This window comes from Meleagris gallopavo, chromosome 9 (genome assembly GCF_000146605.3).
Source record: "Meleagris gallopavo isolate NT-WF06-2002-E0010 breed Aviagen turkey brand Nicholas breeding stock chromosome 9, Turkey_5.1, whole genome shotgun sequence".
Taxonomy (NCBI): domain Eukaryota; kingdom Metazoa; phylum Chordata; class Aves; order Galliformes; family Phasianidae; genus Meleagris; species Meleagris gallopavo.
In genome coordinates this window covers 9,443,206-9,466,703 of record NC_015019.2, presented here as the reverse complement: position 1 = coordinate 9,466,703, position 23,498 = coordinate 9,443,206, and the positions used below count along the sequence as shown (strand labels likewise).

Sequence of the window (23,498 nt, the reverse complement as noted above, 5' to 3'; positions counted from 1 at the left end):
ATTTCACTATCTTACATCTTTGTTTATAGATCCAGGTTAGATAAGTTAGGACTCAGCCAAAGTCCACTGAGCTAGTGGGGAAGATCCAGCTAACTCCAATGGACTTTGGGTGAGACCCCAAAAAGTACAAAGGAATTCTGTGAGTACCTAAAGGTACGAAGACATCAATATGCAAAAATGTCTCAGGTATAAATAAACCCTTTAACTTTATTGAAAAGGACTTGTATTTCTTACCTACAGGTAGTTCCATTTTGAAGCTTCAGCAAGGTTTGCGATTTTATATATATTATATATATAAAATCTCACGTGTCTACACATATACAGGTCGTTAACAATATCTGATGTTGTCTTTTAAATATTTCCTTCCAAATGCTGAAGGAGATCTGGCAGCAGAGTTTGAACTGGTTTTTAAGGTAGTATTGATTCATAAAATTATTGTAGAACAGAGATGAAGTTGTATAGACTGCTGCTTGCAAAGCACTGATAACAATATGTAAAATGTAATACTTTAACCTCTACTCCAGCTGTTACCTATTTCACTATGTGCAAATCTACAAAGAATTGAGAGGGTCTTCTCAGCACCAGTATTCTAAGCTTCACATTTACAATATATCATGTTGTTATGATCTGTTCAATAATTACAATACCTGGAAATTGTAAGGTTGATTTTATTTAATCACAAAACTTCTCAAGGTTTACAGCTTACAGTAATCTAATGTTGTCAGGATGTAATTGTTAAAGTTTTAAGTGCTTTCCTAAAAAAAGTCATTTGAATTTTGTGTTATATTGTAAAAGGTCCATTTGAAGCATATACTTTATGGTAGTTCCTTTAAAATGTAATTTGTGAGCTTTATACTCCACATATTACAGAGGTTTTTGTGATGGATAAAAGAAATGTAAAACTGTCCTTGCTCAAGCTGTTATATTGTCTGTTGTGTTACAGTGATCCTGTAAAATAATGGATCCAATTTACCACTGTGCCACTTTGATTTTTTAGCTATGTAATTTGACTTATGTTAGAGGAGTTACATCAACATAAACTTGGATCTGGAGTTACACAGGGGGTATCCAACACGATGTCTAGAAATACCTGGAGAAAGAACAGTGTTGAGTTCAGACAAGTGGGAATAACTGGGATTCTTACTGGTCAGTTTTTGTTTGATATATTTTCCTTTTGTCTAAAGAAATGAGAGGATATACAGAAACAAAGCTGTTACACAGGAGAGAAGAGGTATTTCACATAATGTGCCATCTGAAGCTGTTGAAAAAAAAACATTGTAATGCTAAAAATGTGTACTGATCACACGGATCTGTAGGTCATTAGTCCACAGTGTTGACTAGTGCCTTTGGGTATTCGGGAAGCAATCATTAAAATAACTTTCTTGTTAAATGAATGGTTTGCTTGTAATATACTCACTATTCCATCTGGATGTCAGCCCAAAAATGCCGACTTCTTGCTGGGGATGTCAGGCAGCCAGACCGGAGCGTCGTGACTGCAAGTGGGAAAGGTTTGGTTACAGTTTGTTGGGTCAATAAGCCACAGACTCAGAGCTAGCAGCAGACTTGCTGTCAGACAGTTAAGGCTATAGTCAGATGCTCATAAACATCTGTGATACATTTCAGTGCCTCCACACTAGTTTGTCGAACAGGCTTGTGTCAAATACTCACATTTTAAGTGCCTAGTTATATATTTATGTAATAAAGACAACTGTCTGCTGGGTAAATAAAATGAATACTTAACTTGACAAATTATTTGGCTCTACACATGCATAAGAATACATTTTACTTATTCTGAATGCATATTCACATAAATCTGAACACATTTATCCAGGCTGAAGGACCGCTATCGAGTGTGAGCACTGACATGTGCTGGTGGCCTTGGGAAATGGTCACAGAAAGTCCTACACATTCTGGGTTTTCAGAGGGGCGACATCTTGGGCTGGGTTCTGAACTACTGATTATTAATTTCTAACATTTTTGTAGAAAAGACCCAATCAATACTACTCTTTCTTCCTTGGATTAGACCCTACAGGCTCTCTCGGTGCCTTACAGCAGAGAAGAAAAAGCATTCAGAGGTTTGAGCCTGGTGTTAGAGGGCAGAGATTCCAGATTCAGGTATTAACTGCATTTTGTCCCCTTATAGTGCTGGCCATGCAGCACCAAGAGATGCTGCTTGGGTTCACATACAGTAATGATGAGCCCATTTGGTGAAAGCAGGGAGCAGAAGCAGCAGGGGATTTGTGGCTTTTGTTCTTTTCTCCCCAGGTTCAAAACATGCTGTCCTCTTTCACAGAGAAGCTTTTTTTTGTAAAAGTCTCCACCTCCCCATTTTTCAACCAGAAATAGCCATTTAATCATAACTTCATTTCCTAACCATTTCTTTTCTTTTATGCAGCCAGCTTTTTAATGGTCTGTCTCTTAATAAAAATGTAAGTGGGAAATGGGAAGGCAGCCTACACAGGGTATGTTCTTTTCCTCAGATATTCACCACACACTTTCCTAAGGTGTTCAAAATCTAAAGCAATGCACAAAGGTAATGGAGGGCTGCTTTATTTTCTGATCTCTGCCTCCCCGTTTTTCCTACTCTATCAGTCTCTGTCATTAAGTCCTATTTCATCAGCAAGTGACTTTCTTACCAGCTGCTTCCATATTCAACTCCATTTCATCTTGTGCCATTGCAGAACCTGTGTTTCTGAAATCACAATTAGTTACCATGGAAAGCAATTCAACAGCATAATAAATACGCTCAGAAGCTGCTCACTGAACTATGTATTAGAAAATAAAAGTATATGTCCTCTGGAGAACTGGATTGAGATCATATGCATATATGTTTCTGGGCAAGTATGAACTCACTGGTAAATGCAATTTCGTACTCTATTTTTTTTTTTTTATGCTGGTTGCATGTGAATATGCACAGAAGAGCAAATCCAGCAGAGATGCAGCCTTGCAAACCTTGCCTTCCACTGAGTCCTTTTCCCCATCCTGTGTTGCATTACCTTGAAGATATTCTCACCCTGAGCCTCCAGGCTCTGCTGGGAGCTGCCTCCGTGCCCACCAGTTCTTCCCCGGTGTTTTACCACTTCCTGACATTTTCCAGACAATAAGCTGCAGCTGCAGCTCATAGTGTAGCCTGAAGGATAAAAATTGATGCAGGAGTATCTCTCTTCTCATTGCATTGCCTGCTTATCCCCAGCAGTTCCCAGGTAATGAGATTTTCCAGTGGAGGGTCTGGATTCATTACCTGCCTCAAACAGTTCATGTACTCCCATCAGATTGGAACAAAGAGCATTGAACTCCTATTAAAGCACCAACAACTCTTTCACTTTTTCAGAAGTCAACTAAACTGTAAGTTACAGCCCAAATATTCAGTTGTGTTTTCAACCAAAAGCAGCATAAAGATACCCATAAGAAACTGTGTTGTTGTGGGATTCAATAATGTGCAACAAACAGAGCTGATCTGGTGCCAGCCTCTAAATTACCCATTGATTATCCCTTTCATTAAATAACATATTCAGTCAATGAATTCTCAACCCTTATTGTGGGAAACATCTCACCAGGTGCATTTCCAGCCAGTGCATTCCTGTAGGCAGAGACATCAGGGTGCAGCAGATGTGAGCTTCAGAGTCCACGTGGGAACAGCTCCTCACCATTCACTAGTCCTCACAGGAAGAAGGATTACAGTCAAAAGCCACAAGATTTGTGGGACAAGCAAGTTTTTGGCAGAAGTTTGTCTCACCATTAAGGTATTAAGCCAGACTATAAAGCAGCACTATGACGTTTTTTTGTTTTTAGTTTGTTATGAAAGTTGTTTTGTTCTTCAACTTTCTCAACCTGTGCTTTGTCTTGCTTTTAACATCTTCAGTTTGAAAGTTGTATTTTCCTGTATTTTGGTTGCTTTTCACCTGTTTTTCTTCTTGCATTTGTTTTCTTTCACGCTTTTCCTGCTCCTGTAAGTCTCATTTTGCACTGGTATGTCATTGCACCACTGCAGTGACAGTACTATGGGGAACCCCACCACACACAATGCAATTCAACATTTGGGAAATTTAAGAAGCTTACCACTCTCTCCTATAAGTGGTAAATAGCAGAATGCAATTCTAAGGGCTTCCGTGGTGATCTGGATTTGCATAGCCATGCATTAGTAAATACGTGCTTGTGATGAACAACAAAAGGATAACAGCTTATTTATAAAGCGAGGATGAGGAATGAGATGCCCCTTTGGAGCTTCCTCCCTTCTCCTAAAGGAAAAGGGGAATGTGGGTGCTCCCTCAACCTGAAAATGAACAGCCCCCACAAATGAATGTAGCGGAGCAGCTGAATGGAAGCAAGCCCTCTGCTTTGGCAGAAAACCAAAATAATTGCAATTGCACATGTCAACTTCTTCAAAACACAGCAAAATCAGTGGGTGCAAGTGTTGTTTGCTAGTGGTTAGGTTTCTTCCCAGTGCCACACTGTTGTAAAACACAGATAATCCCCAGAGCAAGACGTCAGAAATCAGCACCACCAATCCACAACAAATGTTGATCCCTCTGTGATTTGGGATAAGTACTATACCCATGGTGTTTCCCATTTGGGTAAATCAATGGTTTTCTATGCGTAATGTCCTAGGCAGCTCTGGAGGTGAGAACTGAGGTCTGGGTTCCCACCCATAGAGAAAAAGAGCTGCTGATCAAGCCCCTGGCACGTTTACATCACATATCTGTGGGAAGCCAAGAAGGAAGGACCTCAGCCTGGCCCCAAATTCACTTTTCTCCATAGCTGGATGGGCCCTCTCCAGACCTGTGCTCTCAGTGCCAACCTTATCCATCCAACCAGCACAAACAGCTCTGAACACCACCCACACCATGTACTGATCAGGTTTCTTTAAACACAGAGCTACTGGCACATCCTGCTGATTCGGGCAAGACTCAGCAGTCTCACTATTGCCAGTGCAGGATGGAAACTTTTGACATTTACGCCTTCTGCCCACTGACCATGAACAAACCCCTCTGCCCCGCACCCCCAGCTCTATGGCAACACCACTGGACATCATTACTTATGGCTCTTTGGTCACCCTGGAAACAAAGTAGATGCTACCAGACCTGACTTTTAACACAGCTAATTACGCCATTAGTGTCAGTGCCACTTAACAACTGGCATATATATACCTTCCCATGTCCGACACTGGCAACATCTCCATGGGGATGGCCCCACTGTGTGCCGTACTGGGGATGTGCACAGGGGGCTCTCATGATCTGGTGGCCAGATGTATCCCTGCTGCTCATCTAGGGGCACATCTGTTGGGTGACCCGCAGAGACGGCTCACCCCAACTGCTAGCTATCTCAGCAGGAACACATCTCCATGAGATGAGCCCCTTTCCTTAGAGTGCCTCTGTTTGTGTGGCCCTGAAGCGCTGTCTGGAGTCATCTTTGTTAGTATTAAGTTTATGCATTAAGTATATTCCATCTGCAAGCTGTTACAAATTCAGGGAAATGATTAAAAAAAAAATGCTTGGGGTAAAAGCGGTGGATTTTTTCTTTTTAAAAAGTTTCCCTGGTAGATTCTGCATTTGCTAGAAAAATATTGTTTAGAGGACTAGAAACCAATCATGAATTCAGTTTGATTTTGTAAACACTCTGCCTAAAACATTTCCATCAGCACTCGCATAATATGTCAGCCTGTCCTTCTCAAAAATTCTCATAACTCAAAATTTACTGACACAGATGTAGTGATTGAATGGTGGGGAAAGAAAACAAGAGTGAAGTGGGGGCAATGGAGAGGCCTTGTCCTCCCAGCCAGTACCAACACGGCATAGGAAGCCTCACAGGCATGAACAAGTAGAGTTATAGCCATCTCCTCTGCATTTCATTCCACTCCATGCCCTTTGCTCATGTGGGCAGCGATCAGGGCTCTGAAATCACAGCAACATTAACGTCTTTATCCTTTTAGGCTCATAACTCCTCTTATTTTCTCTTCAGGTCTACATAGCTGGGACCAACCATTTACTGGTGGGGTTTCAACAAGTTTAATGCATCGTAACCAAGAAAGCTGGCTTTGATTTCCTCAATAAGATGAAAACAGCTCCATAATGAGCCAATAAGTGTTCCTTAGATAGAAAAAAAAGATAAACCCCTGTCCAGAGGCTGAATGTGTCAGTTCTGCAGACCCTCATGGCATTTTGCTGCAAGAAGAGTTTACAGCTGGTTGGAGAATTTGAGGTTGGCAGATGAGTTGTCCATCCCAGGAGAGATCCACAAGGCCCCCAAAAACACATTTCAGGAGCCATCCAGTTTGACACTATGCTGTTTTTCCTCAATTTCCCTCACCTGGGAAAGAAGGATCACTTTGCTAGCAGATGACAGCCTACGTGTGCAGTTCAGCTGGGGGCTGCCCTATTAAAAATGCCAGAGCTTTATGGGGAATATGTAAAATAGGGGAAGACGGATGTTAGGGAGATGTGCTCAAAACACCAGAGATAAATCTGAGTGCCCAATTGATGGTGGTTTTTTTTGTTTTGTTTGTTTGAAAAGGAAAACAAATTGTGCGATTTTGGAGCAGCAGTAAGGAATTAGTCCCCTGGGGAACTAGGGTTTCAGCTTCATGATTTAGATGCCTACTCCTTTGATGGTGCTCACAGTTATTCCCAGCCATCACAGATGCACACATCCACCTCCACCACCCACATCACCACCCCTGCAGTGCTTGGGGTTCCCTAACAGCTCTGTGCTGCAGCTGTTTCTAGGTCTAAAGAAAGACAAAACATACACAAACCAGTTGACTATATTTCTCCTAGTAGAAAAAAGTCAAAACTACTCAAACGCCAGTAAAAAGAAGCAGAAGGTATCTACATCAGTCCCATCTATTGCTTCTAAATAAAACAGCAGCAGGAGGAAAGGCCTGGCACCCCCTACCCCACTCAGCACCTTGGTTTTGGGTGTTTCTCCATTTGCCCACCAGGAAACCTTGGGAAAAGGATGGGCTGAAGGTCTCAAACACACTGCTGAAATCCAGTTGTCACTGTAACCCAGAGACCTTGCAAAAGAAGCTCCCATGCCCACCACCATCCCCTGGGCAAACCTCACCCCAGGTGTCAATTACCTTGAAACTGAATCTAGCTGAAAAGCACCTGCTCATAGATATGCACAAATCCACCCACATCCTGCTTGCATCATCACCCATGTACTTTGGTGGGAAAGAACACAGATAAACAACTGACTCACAAGGTCTTATTTCTCAGATTTCATGCAGTTTGGGAGTTTTCCTTGTATTTTACATTAAAATGCTTGTTCCCTCTATAACCTTCATTACACATTAGAAAGAATGCACAAATAGCTCTTGAACTCATAAATATGTAGCAATTGATGTATTTTATTTTACAATTATTGTGATAAGCAAACAAGATATTTTAGTAATATTTGAGTGTGCTCTGTAAGTAATGCCTCTCATTGTCCCTTAATTGCATGTATTTGGTAAATGAACTTTAAAACAGAATTAGCATTCATTAGGCACAGACTACCAAATATTTTATTAATTCTGCATGAAACGCAACTGTTTCCTCTGGCCATGACACAGAGGAGGGGCAGCCTTCTATTACAGGTATGCATTACTGTTTCTTGGCAGATGAAGTCTACTTGGGAAGATTAACTAGTTATTTGTAGTTAATGGATGTGCAGTGAACACAGGTGGGTTCATCTGCCAATTTTCTCTTTTTTTTTTTTCAGGCTGGAGTCATTCCAGAGGCAAGAATCAAGCTCTTTGATGTAAGCTAATCTAAGTAGGAAAAAAAAAAAATTAATGAAGCACCACTAATTTGACAGGAGAGTTAAATCTGCATCAGAACATCAATTCCACAACCTTATACATGTCTGTATCACACAGAGCAGCGCATAGATTAGAAGCCAAAAGGCAGAGTGATGCCTACTGGTGCCTGCAGCCCCCACAGGATGCCTGCCAGCACACTTTGTAATATCCATGCCCAGCACAGCAGTTGTTACCCAGGAATGACCACTGACCTAGGTAGGGTGAGCACCTCCCATGGCTCAGCTGGGCTCTGCCTCCAGGTGGAGCAGAGAGAACGTGCATCTACAAAGAAACTCAAAATCAACTGTGAAAGTGATAAAAACTAAAATGAACGTTAAGGAACTCTGAATATTACAGTTTTCATCTTCCTGTACAACTTATGTGGCTTTTACAGCAAAGCAGTGCACAGAACACACAGAACTTGGTTTCAAGCTCAAGAGGCAGCACTCAGTGGAATTACAGCACATTAAGTGGGAGAATTTATAACGGGGAGATTAAGAGTGGCAATAAGACGGCATGATAAAAAACAGAATTTAACATACACTCAAGTTTGACTCTAAATTGCAGTGGAAACAAAAGAAGCCATGATCATTTTGCAAGTAGGATATGCTTAGTATAAAAGGAATCAGGTCAAAGAACCAATAACCCTATAAATATTCAGATGGTGGCAGAGCAGCCCATTGTGTGCATTGCCCAGGAATCTGGGCTAAATAAATGACATTGGCCTTTCCAAGCTCACCACCTGGAATTTAGGAAAAACAGGGGGAACCCAGTCACTGAGGCACCCTGAGAAAGCTCATCAGCATGCACAGAACACAAAAAGCATGCAACCTCTTGCTTCTAGACTCAAGAGGAAAAAAAACTACTTTTTTCCATCAGAGCAGCGAAGAATGAAGTTACTCTGTGCTTGTTGAAAGGCATGTAAAGTTACAGATAAGTAACATAAGGTGGTACATCTATACTCACCACACAATTTCTTGGGGATGAAGGGGAAGCAAGAACAAGTGAGCTCCGTAGGAAGGAGCAGGCCTGCTTATTTCTTGGAGACAGTTGGCTTTTCTCCCTGCTAACCTCACTTTTGCATTTCTCAATATAAAAGTGAGCACATGTGCAGTTGGTGCAGTGCTTGCATAATCACCATACAGCCAGTTTACATTCACACTACTGATATTACACAGAAACCAGCCAAGAACATCCCACATTTTATCTGGGAGCAATATCCAGACCCGCTCCTATTTCTCAGAACCCCCTTCTGTGCCAGTCACAGACCATACAGCCATCACACTTATGCTATTGCTGAGGCATAAAAATTAAGGGAACGCCTTCCTATGCATTAGCAAGTCATGCTCATGAGGACAAACAGCCAGTTTCAGATTCCTTCCTTACTCTCTAGGTTAAGGCACTGCTCAGGCTCTGCTTTTATTCAGCCCAGGACACCTGGTAGCAGTTAATGGCAGAACACAATCAACTTTTAACGAGCAGCCAGGTCATTTGCCTCCTGTTTTCACTGAGCAACAGTGGTGCTCAGTGCCTGCCCAGCATCTCCTCCTGGCTCAGCCCTGTGTTTGCAGGCACTTTGCTCAGCTTCTCTGCTGAACTGAGTGCACAGGAGTAAAGAGGGATGGGGAAGAAAGGAAGGATGATATTTTAAGTGAAGCCATTTGGTAACTGGGGTGGAAGCTCACTGAAGAGAGGGGAGTTGTATGTGAGCAACAGTGTTTTTCAAGTGCTGCCTGGAAAAGACATGGATATTATAAACAGGGTGTGGGGAGAGCATGCAAAATGAGGAACAAGATATTGCACTTAGAGAATGTCATGGAGAGCTTCCTTAGTGGATAGCTCTGGCCTACAAAACACATCCTGACAGGTATTGATTCAGCGGAAAGTCTATAATACATAACAACACCACTTTGTCATTTTGTATTCAATTATTTCTGCTTGGCATCCTTGGGATTTCCCAGCTGAGCATCATGAAGTGTGCAAAGAGCAACCTCTACTCAAAAAAAAATAAAAATAGAAATAAAAATAAAAATCCCTGCAGCTAATTCTGGGACAGCTGCTTGCATTGCTTGCATGCTTTGACTGGGCTGGTTAAGAACTCAGCTCCCAGCCCAAAGCACTTTCTGCTCTGGTCAGAGATTCTCCCAGATGAATCTGCTCCAGGAAAACAAGGCACCTTCTGGCTCCTACGGAGCATTTCGGGTGCTCTGCAACGGGAAGGAGAGGGACCAGGAAAAGGGAATGTGAAGATCAGGGAAAATAGGATGCTGCAGCATTTGCTTTGTGCCACCTCTCAAAGAGAAGATATTGAGGATATCAACATTCAAGTACCTGGGACACTAATGTTTGCAGGCAGCAGATGACCTCTCCCTTCTCCTTGTCATCCAACACTGGTTATCGCATGCTAAAATTAAAACAGCACTGTGCCATTTCACATTAGCTTATCTACTTACTTTCCCTTAAATATTGCAATTATTATTTCTTTTGCACAATCACTCCTCACTGCTTCAGACTCATTACTAATATGCAGGAGAAACGCATATTAGAATTTTAACGAGCTGCTAACATCCATTAGCTTTGGACCGTAGTGTGGTGCAAGCTCTTTTTATGCTCTTTGCCATTCCCAGTGCTGTGCTGACTTCAGGGGACGTTGCCCCATTCCTCATCCCTGGAGGCAGAAGGGGTCCAGGGCCATAACTGTTTAGAATCACAGAACCATTAAGGTTGGAAAAGATCACTGTGATCATCCATCCCCATCATGCCCACTAACAATGTCCTTCAGTGCCACATCTCCATGTTCCTCGAACACCTCCAGGGACGGTGACCCCCCCACCTCCCTGGGCAGCCCATTCCAATGCCTCACCCCACTGACCTTCCTCAGCACTCCAACTTCACCATGAATCTGAACACACAGTTTCCTGCTTTCCCACCACACCATGTAGCCTGCATACCTTCCTGAGGAGCTCCTGCAGCACCAGTGTCTCCAGGCTCCCTCAGCCTTGAGCCTGCAGTGCTCCATGAGAACCCAAGGCTTGGCTTTTGGAAATCTCAATCAACTCTTGCTACCTCCCCCTATCTGGATTGCACAAGTAATAGGGGAAATATCAGAAAGCATGACTCCATAGGATGTTTATCTTAAAGCATCTAGAAAAGGCAAGTAGCTACCTCAATGTTTTTCTGCTACTAGAGAGCAGATGCTGATCCTTAATGAAGGGTGTTTGCATGAATCCAATAGCACCATTTATGCTGCTCGACCTTGGTGGAGTTGACTCATTAGGTGTTATAAATAACAACTCCTAATATGCAGTCGGTGTACAGACACCTTGTATAATGATTGAAGAACAATCACAAACTAACTTCCCACGGATAATTCATAAGATATTTGAATAAAAATAAGGTGGTATTTGCATACCTCTCCGGAAGTAATCTCCCTGAAAAATATGTTGGTTTGCAAACTGCATTAGTCAATGAATTTAGCACAGTCGCCTTCACAAGAAATTATGCTAATACATGAGGAAGATTTCATTTTCTTTTAAAAACAGAAGGAGTTGCAGTAGGGCACAGAAGAGCAGAAATGACTGCAGTGAGATGCGCTGCCCTGAGTAATTGATTGCTGCATCCTCTCCAATAAGCTATGCTTTGTTATAGAGAAAAAAAATAGGCACGCTACAATCTGATAGCTATAGCTTAATCTCCATAAATACCATTCAGGATTTAATTTGAATATGGATGTGTTCTATTGCACACAGCCTGAGCTATAAATTCCACCTGTGCTCACCCCCATCAAGACATGCCAACCCAGTGTGTGCACACTGACTACTCCAGCAGTGGTGTTACAATGCCTTTGCCAAAATTCCGAGTCCTTAATTGCCAGTTTTGACATCTTGTCTATTTCAGTAATACCACCCAGCTACGCTTTAAGCAGCTTTTTAGTCTGTATTTTAGGAAAATACAAACATTCTCACACCCGTGAAGCATAACAGCAGCTGAAAAACAGTGGGGAAGGTTCTCCTGAATGACGCCCACGGTCTGGCTTGTGAACTATGAACATGCATTTCTGCAGCTCTGTTCATCACTCAGTGCATTCATGTTCTCGTTGACAGAGCACACATTTTCATGAGGTATGTACAGCAGCCAAGCAGAATAGCACGTTGCTGAAGAGCTTAATTCCCAAACATTGCTGACAGATAACAGCTCTTTAACAATTTTCAGGAATCTGTTTCAAAATCCCAAACTCCTGTCAGTATTCATTTCTTGCTAGTTTCACAAGGTATTGCTATATTCAAAATCCATAAACGAGAGACAAAGACTGATTTTGGTGGATGGATTCCTGCCATCCTTCCCCCACCAGAAGCCCCAGGGAAGGCCATGTCCAGTGCCCACATCCACCCACAGCTGCACACCTGGCTCTGAAATTCTCTGAGGATTTGGCCAGTGTTCCAGATCATGATGTGTCCAGCAATCCTTAAATAATCTGCTCTCATCAGTGGTTGGCTCTTCAATGCCTTTTATTCAAGTGTTTCAAAGACCTTTAATTAAACCTCAAAACCCTCTTAAGATGAAGGCGGCATCCCTGTCTGACACAGCCTTAATTGAATCAAGGGAGGTTAAGAGGCCAAAATACAGAAAAAATTGGAGTGCTCCTCAAGGAATGCTTCCGACCCTTGGTTGTCCTGGGGCTGGTAGTGCCAAATTCTAATGCTGTCCCTCAAAACACCACAACTGTGTCAGTTTTCTGACCGATCAGGTCTGTTGCTATAAGCTTGTAAACACTGAAGTTGCTGGTTTTAACTATATCTAACAGGAAGAACAAAATCTGATAGATGTAGGAGCTTCTGTCCCAGGATCTGCATTTCCAATGTCACTTAATATTTTTCAATTTAAGTTGTTTCAATAAATGTGGCTTGCTGGCCAATTTAGCAATGTAAGTGCTTCTGATGAGCTCTCAGTGCAAGTGGGTTTCAGGAATGTGACTCTTAATGCTTCATAGAAATTATTAAAAAATCATAAGCGAGTGTTACTTCCCACTAATTGCCAGTTTATAGCCATGTTCCCATGGCCTTCTTAAAGGACTTTCACCATCCACAACCTTAAAAACATACAAGGAGATTAGAGAAAACAGTTGTTACGATTGATTGCACGCAGACATCTATAAAAAGCCAGAAAATGGGAAAACTGAAGCAACACCTCTGAGTTTCTCTACGTTTTATGGGCAGACTGAGCCACCACCACCACTGCAATTCACTGCCTGCAGGCAAGGACTTCCATGGGCAGAGCATCACTCACACGGCAGAGAAGGAGATAAAGAATCACCGCTTTGTACAACGTTCAGCGGAGATAATTAATTGGGGATCAATTGAAAAGTAATCCAACTCCCTTTAAGTTTGCAGTGATAAAATCATGACAGATGGGATGAAGGAGGAGAAATCCCAGGCCGGCCGGGCAGGAAACGAGCCCTGCACACAGCAGCCTGCCCAGGGCTTCCCCAGCTCCTGCCAGGCACAGGCGGTGGTTTTGTCATTGAGTGGTTCTGTGATTCGGAGGTTCTGTGATTTGGTGACACTGATTTCTTGCTAAGCTATGGGCAACAAACTTCTCGTGCCCAGCCTTGCCCCATGCCTTGTCCTTCTGAGATACACCAGGCTATTTAAAGCAAGTTAACAATAACTATAGGCTGCAGTTTCAGCCAGTTTGCTGCTCCTGAGATCGATCCTCCAATTGAGATTTCCCAGTGAACAGCCATTTTGTTTCTTCTCCCAAGCCAAGTGTCTGAAACGTTCTCTTTTATACCTTTTCTACACCAATCCTTGCACTGAGAATCTCAATGCCCAGAGAAGCACACAGTGCTTTGAAACCTGGGGATAGAAACCAGATTAAAGCCCCACTCACAACTTCATATCCGCACTGCCCGCTTTTAGTGCATGACTAAAAGAACAGCCACGGCACCAGGACGACACAGACCATCGTGACAGCCCAAAATCTGTGTTTTGAACATGAAGATATGAGATATCAGCCTCTCGATCAAATGGCTACAATCCTCCACCACGTGTTGCAGGCCTAAAACAAAGCAGTTTTGGTGAGCAGCTACAGGTAATGAAAGGCCTCTGCTGAGGCTGGCTGCCTCACTCCAGAGACCAAGAAACCATTGCAATCCTCTAACTTTGTCCATTCTTCTTTATTTAAAGAAGGAATGAATTCCGTGCACATCCTGCCCACCAAAGGGAGGCATTTGGGTCTTCTTGTGGCTGTGGGATGGGCTCTGTGTTGCTGCTTTCCAGCACGGAGCTCATTTGCCATTTCGGCATTACGTTGTTGTATTGTGCTTGGAGATGGATTTCAGAAAAAGGGCATTTACTCCAATTTTCCCCATTTTTCTGCCTTCGACATGGCGTCAAGGCACTCAATCACATCCTATTTCCACTGGCATAAAGGAAAAGGAGGTGACCCCAGCAGTGCGAGGACCCCATAAATATTCCCGTATCACTTTAAAATAAGGTGCTGGGGAGAAAAAATGCCGTGCTAAGCACAGACCGTGGTGCATCACAGTTCTGAGTGTTTCTGGCTGAGCTATAATGGAAGTGCTGACAAGCCCTTCCCGCAGTGGTCCCAGCTGGCCCCTCTGATAACGAACGACACGGAGCGAGCGGCTCTGATTCACCAGGGCTGTGTGCAACAGGGTGGGGAAACAAGTTGGGGTGCAGCACTGCTTTACTCTGCTGTTTTCCTTGTTTCTATTTTGACCCAAAGGCTGGAACATTTCAAAACAGCGTTGCGTGCGTTTTATACTGTGAATATTTCAACATACATGAATCTTTAATACAGCACTGCTCAGCCTAGCTCAGGAAATATGAAAATTATCTGTGTAGTGACTATATAGCTTTCATAAAAACATTGTTATGTGATGTACCAGCAAAATAACGAGCTTAAATGTGCTGTGGCACCGGCTGCATGCTTGCAATCAATTCTGCTTTGTACAAATGCAAAAATGTTCCCCTTGGGAATGTGCTGGATTTCTGAATTTTCCAGTGCCTATGGAGTGTTATAAAGGGATCAGAAGTGACCCCAAGCAGCATGCATATGGATGGCCCATGGTGCAGCTCATTACAATGTTCTCCATTTCAGTACTTCTGCCAAAATAAGTGAAAATATCTCCACACCTCAGCACGGACGCGGCCGGGTGCAGAGTGGGAGCAGTGAATCTGTAGGTGCTTAGCATCCCTGCAGCACAGCCCATGCTAATGAGCTTCATTATTTAATAATAATCAGCAGCGTTTAATTAACACAACCATCGCCATCCATAAAATACTTTAATTACAATGGAGGCTGCTGGAAAGATGTCAGCTTAGGGTGACACTGAGCAGCAGGTTCAGCTCTGCTCTGTGCACTGAGCTGTGGCCATCAGCGGATAGGCAGACAGAGAGACAGACAGAGCTATGCTTGGTGCCTTCACTCACTGATTAATTATAAGCTGAAATTGCTTCAGTTTGTGTCCTTTAATTGATGGAATGGGACATTCCCAATTTCCTCTCGATTGCCTCCACCCCTGCCTGTGGCTGCTGTTGGGTGCAGAGGGGTCTCCTTGCAGTACGATTCCAGCAGTGCAAGCGTGCAGATGTGCAGGCATGCAGTGCACAGCTGTGCAACACGCAGGTTAGGTTTGCTCAGGAACTTTTCCCATTTGATTTATCACACCTTTCCTGGTTAGCTTTCTTTCTCTTGAAATTACCTTCCCAAACCAGCATGCTGAAATGGCCGAGCCCCTGTATCTCAGCCTTTTCTAAGCGAGAAGTAGCCATTTAAAGATATATAACAATATAATAACATACACAGGTAACAGCAGATTTTGATGGAAATGCTTGAAAGTAACTGAATTATTTGAATATTATATTTTGGACGTAGGCCAAGACCTTAAACACGCTCACAGAAGGAGGGAGCAGGACCCAGTTTTCACCTGGTGCTGGCAGTCAGCATTTGGGTGCAGGGGGACCCGTGTCCTGGGGCCAGCACCTCACTGAGCTGCATTGGGATGCCTCCACGGAAATCCACCCCATCCTCAGCTCCTTCCTCACCTCCTGCAGGACCGGCTGCTCCCAGCACCGTGACTACGTGGTCCGTCTGCTCTTTCCCCATCTCTGAAGCTGTTTTCAGTTGCAACCCAGAGCTACAAGAACACGGAAACGAATGACAAAGATCTGGTTTTGAAACGAGCCCCCATTCTGCAAGTTCAAAAACTTCACTTTTTCTCGTAGAGCGCATTTTCTCCCCGGCAATTTATGCTTCATCAGGAACGCTTTGATCGTCATTTAGCATTATTCTCCGGGCGCTTTGTGGCTGGCAGCGCTGCTCCCTGCCCTGCTCACAGCTGCTGTGTACACAAAGCAGGACGTCGTGCACCTGCCCTGGCTGCCCGCAGCTGGAGCGAGTGCTACGAGGCGCCCAGCAAAGCGCCAGCAGTGACTCAGTGTGGAAATCAGCCTCGGTTCTTCGTGACTGCATTACGTGGCAGCACGGGCACGGCGGTGGATAGACAGGGTGCCTGTTACAAAACCTTCCTCCAACGCTTTTTCAGCAGTGCTGAGACAAAGGAAAAATACGGTTTTAGAGCCTTTCATCTGTTCCTCGGCTCAAACAAAATCTATTTTGTTGCAGTGAATAAACTTAATGCATTCCCAACTGCAGTAAACACAGCATTTGGGGGTTTTGACCGCACAATACAGCTATCAAAAAAGTGCTAATTGCTTCTTTTGGGGAAAAAAAAAAAAAGAAAAACCACCTGCAGAACGCTCCCTTTTCAGCTGCTTGATGGAGTGCCTTGATGGAAGTGACGGAGCTCCCAGTGCCAAAGCCAGTACCGATGTGTATAGGCAGTGGCAGCTTCAGCACGGGTAAAACAGAAATTTGCTTTTGTTCTCAGCGTGCAGCAAAGACATGAAAAAACCTTTCCGTTCCTGGAGCCTGAAGCACCACACTGATGGGGAGGACAGGGCTTGGTGCAGGGACAGCACCAGGGGCTGAGGCAGCAGGGTGGCACAGCCCAGGCACCAGCTCTGTCCCAGGGCACTGCCTTCACCTCGCCGCCCCTCTCCATCCCTGCCCAGCAGTGCACTGCACACCCAGGAATCAAAACAGACTGTGGGAATCCAGCCAGATTTACTGAGAAAAATACAGAAATAAAATATTTTCCTGCTAGTGCAGACAGATTTATAAATTGTCCTGGAGCCCAGTGCGGGCAGAGCGTAACGAAGTGACAGAACAAATGGCGGGGCCCTGCATCTGTCAGAAACGAGCCCCACCAAAAGCAGAAATGCAATTTGCTTTGGAAACTCCTTGGGCAGCATTTGCCTTTCTCTCTTCAACAGCAGAGTGAAAATAACACAGCTCCATACTCCAGAAGCACTGGATTTTTCCTGCTGAGTGAAAGAATTAACGCACTGCAGCTCCATCCGTGTAAGGCACGATGAAGCAGGAATAAAGCACTGCATGTGCCCCTGGCACCCCAAGCACTGCAGCAACCAACCTGCCCACAGCCACCATGCCATTAAGCCCCTCCTGTGGTCAACCATCCCCTCATGGGGTTAAATTATCCACATCTATCCCATTTATACAAGCATCCCTCTTTGTAAAATGACACGGTTAAATAAAGAATGAAAAGCTCACAGTTGTGAGTTGTTTTTGTCTATTAACTCTGAACTACTCAGTAAGCAATGCAAAACCAAAGTATCAGTTTCTCTCTTTTTTTTTTTTTTATTAAGTCAATCCCACAGCTGGAAAATGAAACATCCTAGATTACATAAGTGACTTCAAAAAAACTCTAGAAAAAAATCTTTACAAATTTACATTTGTACAATACAAAAACTAACAGCTCATTGCATATAAATATTACATTTGGTCTGCCAACAAGTGGCATCAAAATCCCTGAAGTATTCATTTAAAGGGACCTGAGATAGCGGATGTGAAGATATGGGCATAAATATCACCTGAAAAAAAAAAAATCAACAGAGAAAGTATATAATTCTAATAGCTTTGTGCATTCTTGGAGTATTTTAAGTCATCCAGAGCATGATCTGTAGAGCCTAAATGTGGTGAATGTCACTGCTTCAACACCAATGGTAAGGACCGGTACTTCAAGCAAGTCTGCTATAACAACTTATGCAGGAATGAAAAGCCTATATTGGTATTTCTATGGAAAAAATAACAACCAGACTTAGATTTCTGAATACATCTGAGCAGCCACCGCTCTCGGGAGGGCTTCGAGGGGCAGAAAGGGAGCGCTGGGATTTTCTGGAGCAGCAGCCCATCCCATCCTGCCCAGCACTGCCAATGCAAAAAGCAACCCAAGAACGGAGCAACTGCCCTTAATTGTCCACGAGGTTACGTATTTTCCAGAGAGTTCCACATCTGGAAGTTCACCAATGTGGCTGCAGCTATTTCCCTGGAGTAGCAACTCTCCAACGCAGCACTAAGCTGCTCCGTTCTGAGTTCTTGTATCAGGTACCCACATCCATGCACATAAATGTATTTAAGCACCATTTGTATAATACTAGAGTTAAGGCTGTGACAGCATTCCACTGGAAAGGTTCAGGGATCCATAGCACAGTTGTGTACGTTTGCTGGGGGGTATTAAACATGTACAAGCTCCCAACTGGTCTCCGCATTTCTAATACTAAAGAAGACAACTTTTAGATTAGGTTTTGCAGGCTGTTACTGTACAGAAAGGAGTTTTTTTGTTTTTGTTTTTTTCCCCAAAGGTGCACACCTCCCATATACTAATATTTGAAAATTATCTATCGCACATGCGCAGTAATTTTCTATAATACATACTCGTAAGAACACAATGACAGCTCCCTGTGGTCCTAATAGAGATTCTTCCTCGGATTGGTAACTGCTCCTTCGGTCTATCCTGTAATTCGTAATTCATAAACCTTGCCTGACGACTAAAAGAAGTAAATCAAGAACTGTAAGCACACAAACACGTCACTAAAACATGGGACTGGTGGCACAGCGCAGCAATGCCCGGTGGGGCTGCCAAGACATCCCCACACCGACAGCTATTTGGCTTTCCCTGACCTTCACCACCCAAAGTTAACGATGAGGTGGAAACCTTCAGTTCTTATCAGAAATTAGAGATTCCAACCTTTTTTTCTTTATATTAGCAGTGTGTGATTTCGAGCAGTTGTCAGACACGTGGGAGCAGTATTTCCAAGTGCTTGCCAAGGTTATCTTGCTTTTTGAGGTCAGCAGAGCCTCCGCCACTGTCAAAAGCAATATATTTTAGTCTATCTTTCCATATTTTATAAATTGAACACATTTTTTTGTTAGCACACGACATCTGTTCTTCCCAGGGCTCGGCACGCTTTGTGCAGAAGTAGCAGCTGAGGAGTACATTTCAGAGAACGTTCAGGGAAAACTAAGATATGCAAAAGGTACAACATTTTAGGCAACCAAAAATCATCTAGAAATTACTTCTAAATGCTTCTTCTCAGCTGGTTCACCTGCAGGGTGGAGCTGCCTGGGACAAGGCAGCGACCTCTGCTTACTGCTCTGCAGCAAACTTCTATTACTGGAAAGCATAACCCAAGATTGTTCCAAGCCCTAGGAAGGGAGCATAATGGGCTCTCTCTTTTTTAATAAAACTGGCAATGAGAGGGATGAGAAGGAGGAGATGTGATGGATGCATCCCAGGCACCTCCAGCAGCTGGGGAATGGTGCTAACACAGAGAGAGGAAGATATGAAAAACATGGGAATTGGTGGGAAAGTTCATCTGCCAGACAAACGAGGCAAAAGAATGAAGTCTTACACTCTAACAGCCTAGCTGAAATAAAACTCATTGAGATACCATAGAATTCCAAAACTATCATAAATAACCTGGGGCAATAACAAGAAGACGAAGAAGACGGGTGGAACACAACAAGTGGAAAAGCAAAAGATGACAGAAAATCAAAGTGGGCAAAGTTCAGGCTAAAGAGATGCAACAGCACATCAGAAAACTGCAAACAGAGCTTGGTCATTCACACTGTAGTCCAGGAAAATACAGAGAGCAGATCCATAGCCAGGAGAAATCCAAGAATACGGATTTTCAGCCCTGTCAGAGCACAAAGCTGAGAGTGAGGATCCACTGCAGTGACCCCTGGGACAGAAGCCCCTTTCCCAGGGCACCTCAGAGTGCCCTCACACCCCCAGCACTCAGGAGAAGGGCCACACAGCGGAAGAACACCTGGCCTCTCATGGCTACAGGGAACCTTGCTTGCATCTTGCAGCACAGAAGCTCAAGAATTAACCAGCAGCAGCAGAGGAGCCCCAGGCCTGCATGCATGCCCTGCTAGCCTTCAGGAATCTAATAGCAGGCCTGCAAACCTTTTTCTTAGGTCCAGTTTTGGAGTAGACAGCACAAGGCTTAAACCAGCTCACTGCTGCTGATGCACCCAGAGGGCTTTCTGCAGCAGCAAGTGGCTCCTGGCAGAATCTGGATTTGAGAGAAAGCATCCAAGTTGCCATAACATTAAAATTCTCCAACAGAATGAGGCGATGAGAAATCGTTTGCCCAACTCAGAGAAAGAATCCAGATACAAAACCGAGTAAAAATAACATCTCTAAACCCAAGTTACTTTTCATGCTTACAAAAAAGTTCTCATGCACAAAAAAAGTTTTTCTTTTTAAATAAGCAATAGCTCCGTTGTTCCAGCACACCCTGCTGCCTAGCTCTTAACCATGTAACACATATGATTAATACTTACGCCACAGCAAAGTGATGCTTCACTGTTATCTTCACAGTACTTCATTACATAGAAAAGATACATTTGAGAATATGTTTAATATTATCCTACCTGTTGCTAAAATACACAAATTATAAAATGATTTATCTGGAATCCACATATTTATCTCCCCCCAACCCCTACACAAAATAAATATGTAAGTGGATCTTCGGCCAGTCAGAAATATATGGAAAGCATTTCTTCTGCATTTCAAGATTTTCAGGCTTTAGAACAGAACCCATAGTGTTTACATTAGCTCAACAGGACTGATCTAAAAGAGGTACGGCTCTGACTATGAGCAGATGCATACGTGCTATTCCTGGTTACCATTTGCAGGAGGAGCCATCAGTCAAAGAAAATAATTACTTTTTTTTTAATTAAATATATAAGCATATATATATATGCATATATATATATATATATATATATATAAAATGAGAGAGAGATGATAGGACAGGTATTTATATTTTAAAGCCCAATACAGAGCTAGCAGTATCTCTGCACTGTATTTCCACACAACTGAATTAAGTTCAGAAACGGATTATGGCTGATTCAAGACAGTTGATAAAGTGTGATTTTTCTGCTGTACCATTAAGTCATACTAATGCTCTGAGCAATTTAGGATATACTTTCCTCCATCACAAAACTAAACCTTTGCTTTTTTTCAAGTCATTTTGTTTCTAACTAGAGGTTCTGGAAAGCGAGATAAAATAGATAGTGCTCAATATAGAAAGGCAAAAACTAAATTCTTTCTGCATCTGAGAATATACATGGGTCACTCTTTGCTGCCTGAGGTTTTCCAGAATCATTGACCAAGCCGTGCACAGAAGAACTTAAGGATACTGGAAGAAAGTTTGTGTTTGTTTGTTTTGCTTTTAAAAAGAGTATTGAAAAACACCAAAAACATCCAATCTCTTTCTTTCCTTTTCTTCTCTCAGTGTAATCTAACTCACCCAACCGAGCTGGAACTGTCAGATTCTTTTAGACAACAGGAGAAAACCAAAGCTCCACATGCATTCCAAGCAGACCCTGCTGAGCAAAGAAGCTGCCACCACCAGCTCAGCCCACGCAAAGCGCCTGCTCCTGGCTGCTGGGTCTGCACCCACAGAAAGGCCTCTACGTTTCCCTCGTATCATCACACACTGTACTACTACTACTGCTACCAAAATGATTCTGATTTCAAGTAAGCATTCTGCAGTATCACAACAACACAGTGCAACATGAATTCGCTTCTGGAAGCTTGAGATACCAGAGTTCTTGTGCAGGATGGAATAGCAACTTCCCAGCACTGCCAGCCACCACAGTTCCATTCTGCTTCCCCAGCAGCTTCAAGGGACAAACTAAAACAAACACAGATTTGCACTGAATAAGTGGCAGCAGAATTGTATGGGAAACAGTTGGCCTATCTGCACCAACAAACTGCCATCTGCTGAAAACGTTACGCTTCTGAAAACTCTGATAATTACTTAGATTTGTTTTCATTGTGTCAATAAAGACATCTTTACTACACAACTCGGTGAACAATTCCATCTTTCTACAGCTCCTTCTTGCCAGTACTTCTTCAACACGTACTGAATAATAGCATCTATTTTCTTTTAAATTTCCAGTAGTTGTAAATAGAGGTAGCCGAGCTACTATTAAAAATCACGTTATGCTTCGAAGAGGAGGAACCTTTCAAATGTTGAAGTTACCACTTAGCTGCACAATCTCTATTAATACTATAAAAATATGAGAGGACAAAAAGAAAATAGATGCAAGTAACTTTTGCATTTGGCACCTTTTGTCTAGATATTCATACTTCTCAAGTATTCTCTTTTTAATAAAGTTAATGCACACATAGGACACACCACATCAAAGGTTTGCTACATATTTACAAGGCACCAACCCTTTGTCACTTTTTACACGAACGAAGAACCGATAGAAAGCACATCAGGACCCTCATAACTGTAGTATAGAAATACTTCAGTTCAGCACAATTCACGACTGTTTGGCCTGGGAAGATTAAAATAATCCAGATCCTTCTTACAATATAGAAACTGTAAACATTTTATAGCTGCCTTTAGGATTGGTGTATTGTGCAAAAGTTATAATTATTACTGTGTATAAGGATTTATGGCAAAAACCACATAAAAACTCTGTAAGAAGGTGCTATTTCTATAATACAAAAACAAAACAAGGGAGAGAAGTCATAACCATGATTCAAAATGTCACGTTCTTATTGAGAAGCTGGAAGCCTCTTTAATGCGATGAACTCGTAGTGTGTGGGGAAGAATTTCTGTAATTTAAGGCCTAATGAATAAGGCTTGCTTTGACCAATGAAGTGTGGCGATCTGAAGTTTTAAAACAAACGCAAACTGACATAATGGAAAAGCACCACTGTGAAACGTGAGTGGAGTCCCCGCACAACTTGTTTGGTAGATTTTCTGGTAAAATCCCTGCAGTAGAAGGCCATTGAAGTTCTTTTTAAAATTGTTCCAAAGTTTTTCATCTGTCAATAATTCCATCCCATGAGATGGCTGACCCTGGCTTTTTCTGTCATTTTCCGCACCCTGCCTGACCTGGAAGTACCAAGGTTCAAAGGATCCTCGGTGTGCACAAAATTGTCATTATCAGAATCGTCGTTATACAGGACAGTTCTTCTACCCTCATTCCTCGTTCTGATTCGAGGTGCTCTACTGAATCGGCCTCCAAACACATTTTCACCAAATTGTCCTCCAAACAGAGTTTCAAATTCGTCATCTGTAATTCGGGCACGTTTTGCTCTGGTGGCTCCTCGCGAGGCTCCTCTGCCTCCTCGGCCTCTTCTGCCACCCCTGCCACCGCCTCTTCTTCCTCTGCCACAGCCTCTTCCACCTCTACCACCTCTTCCCCCTCTGCTCCATCTCCCCCACCTTCCCCACCTACCTCTCCTCCCTGTCCCTCTGCTCTGCCAGGTCCTTTTCCCACTGGTGAATTTTCTTTTGAT

The 23,498-nt window shown here is 43.1% G+C and overlaps 1 protein-coding gene across 1 annotated transcript in view; it reads right to left on the bottom strand.

Annotated features, from left to right (window-relative positions):
* Positions 1-17,500: 17,500 nt before the first annotated feature.
* The window catches only part of LOC100541004 (bromodomain and WD repeat-containing protein 3), a 53,692-nt gene continuing 47,694 nt past the window's right edge, over positions 17,501-23,498 (bottom strand). Inside the window, 1 exon segment of the mRNA XM_010715261.3 lies at positions 17,501-23,497. Within this exon segment, the coding sequence (XP_010713563.2) occupies positions 23,025-23,497 (473 nt within the window). The 3' untranslated portion in view covers positions 17,501-23,024.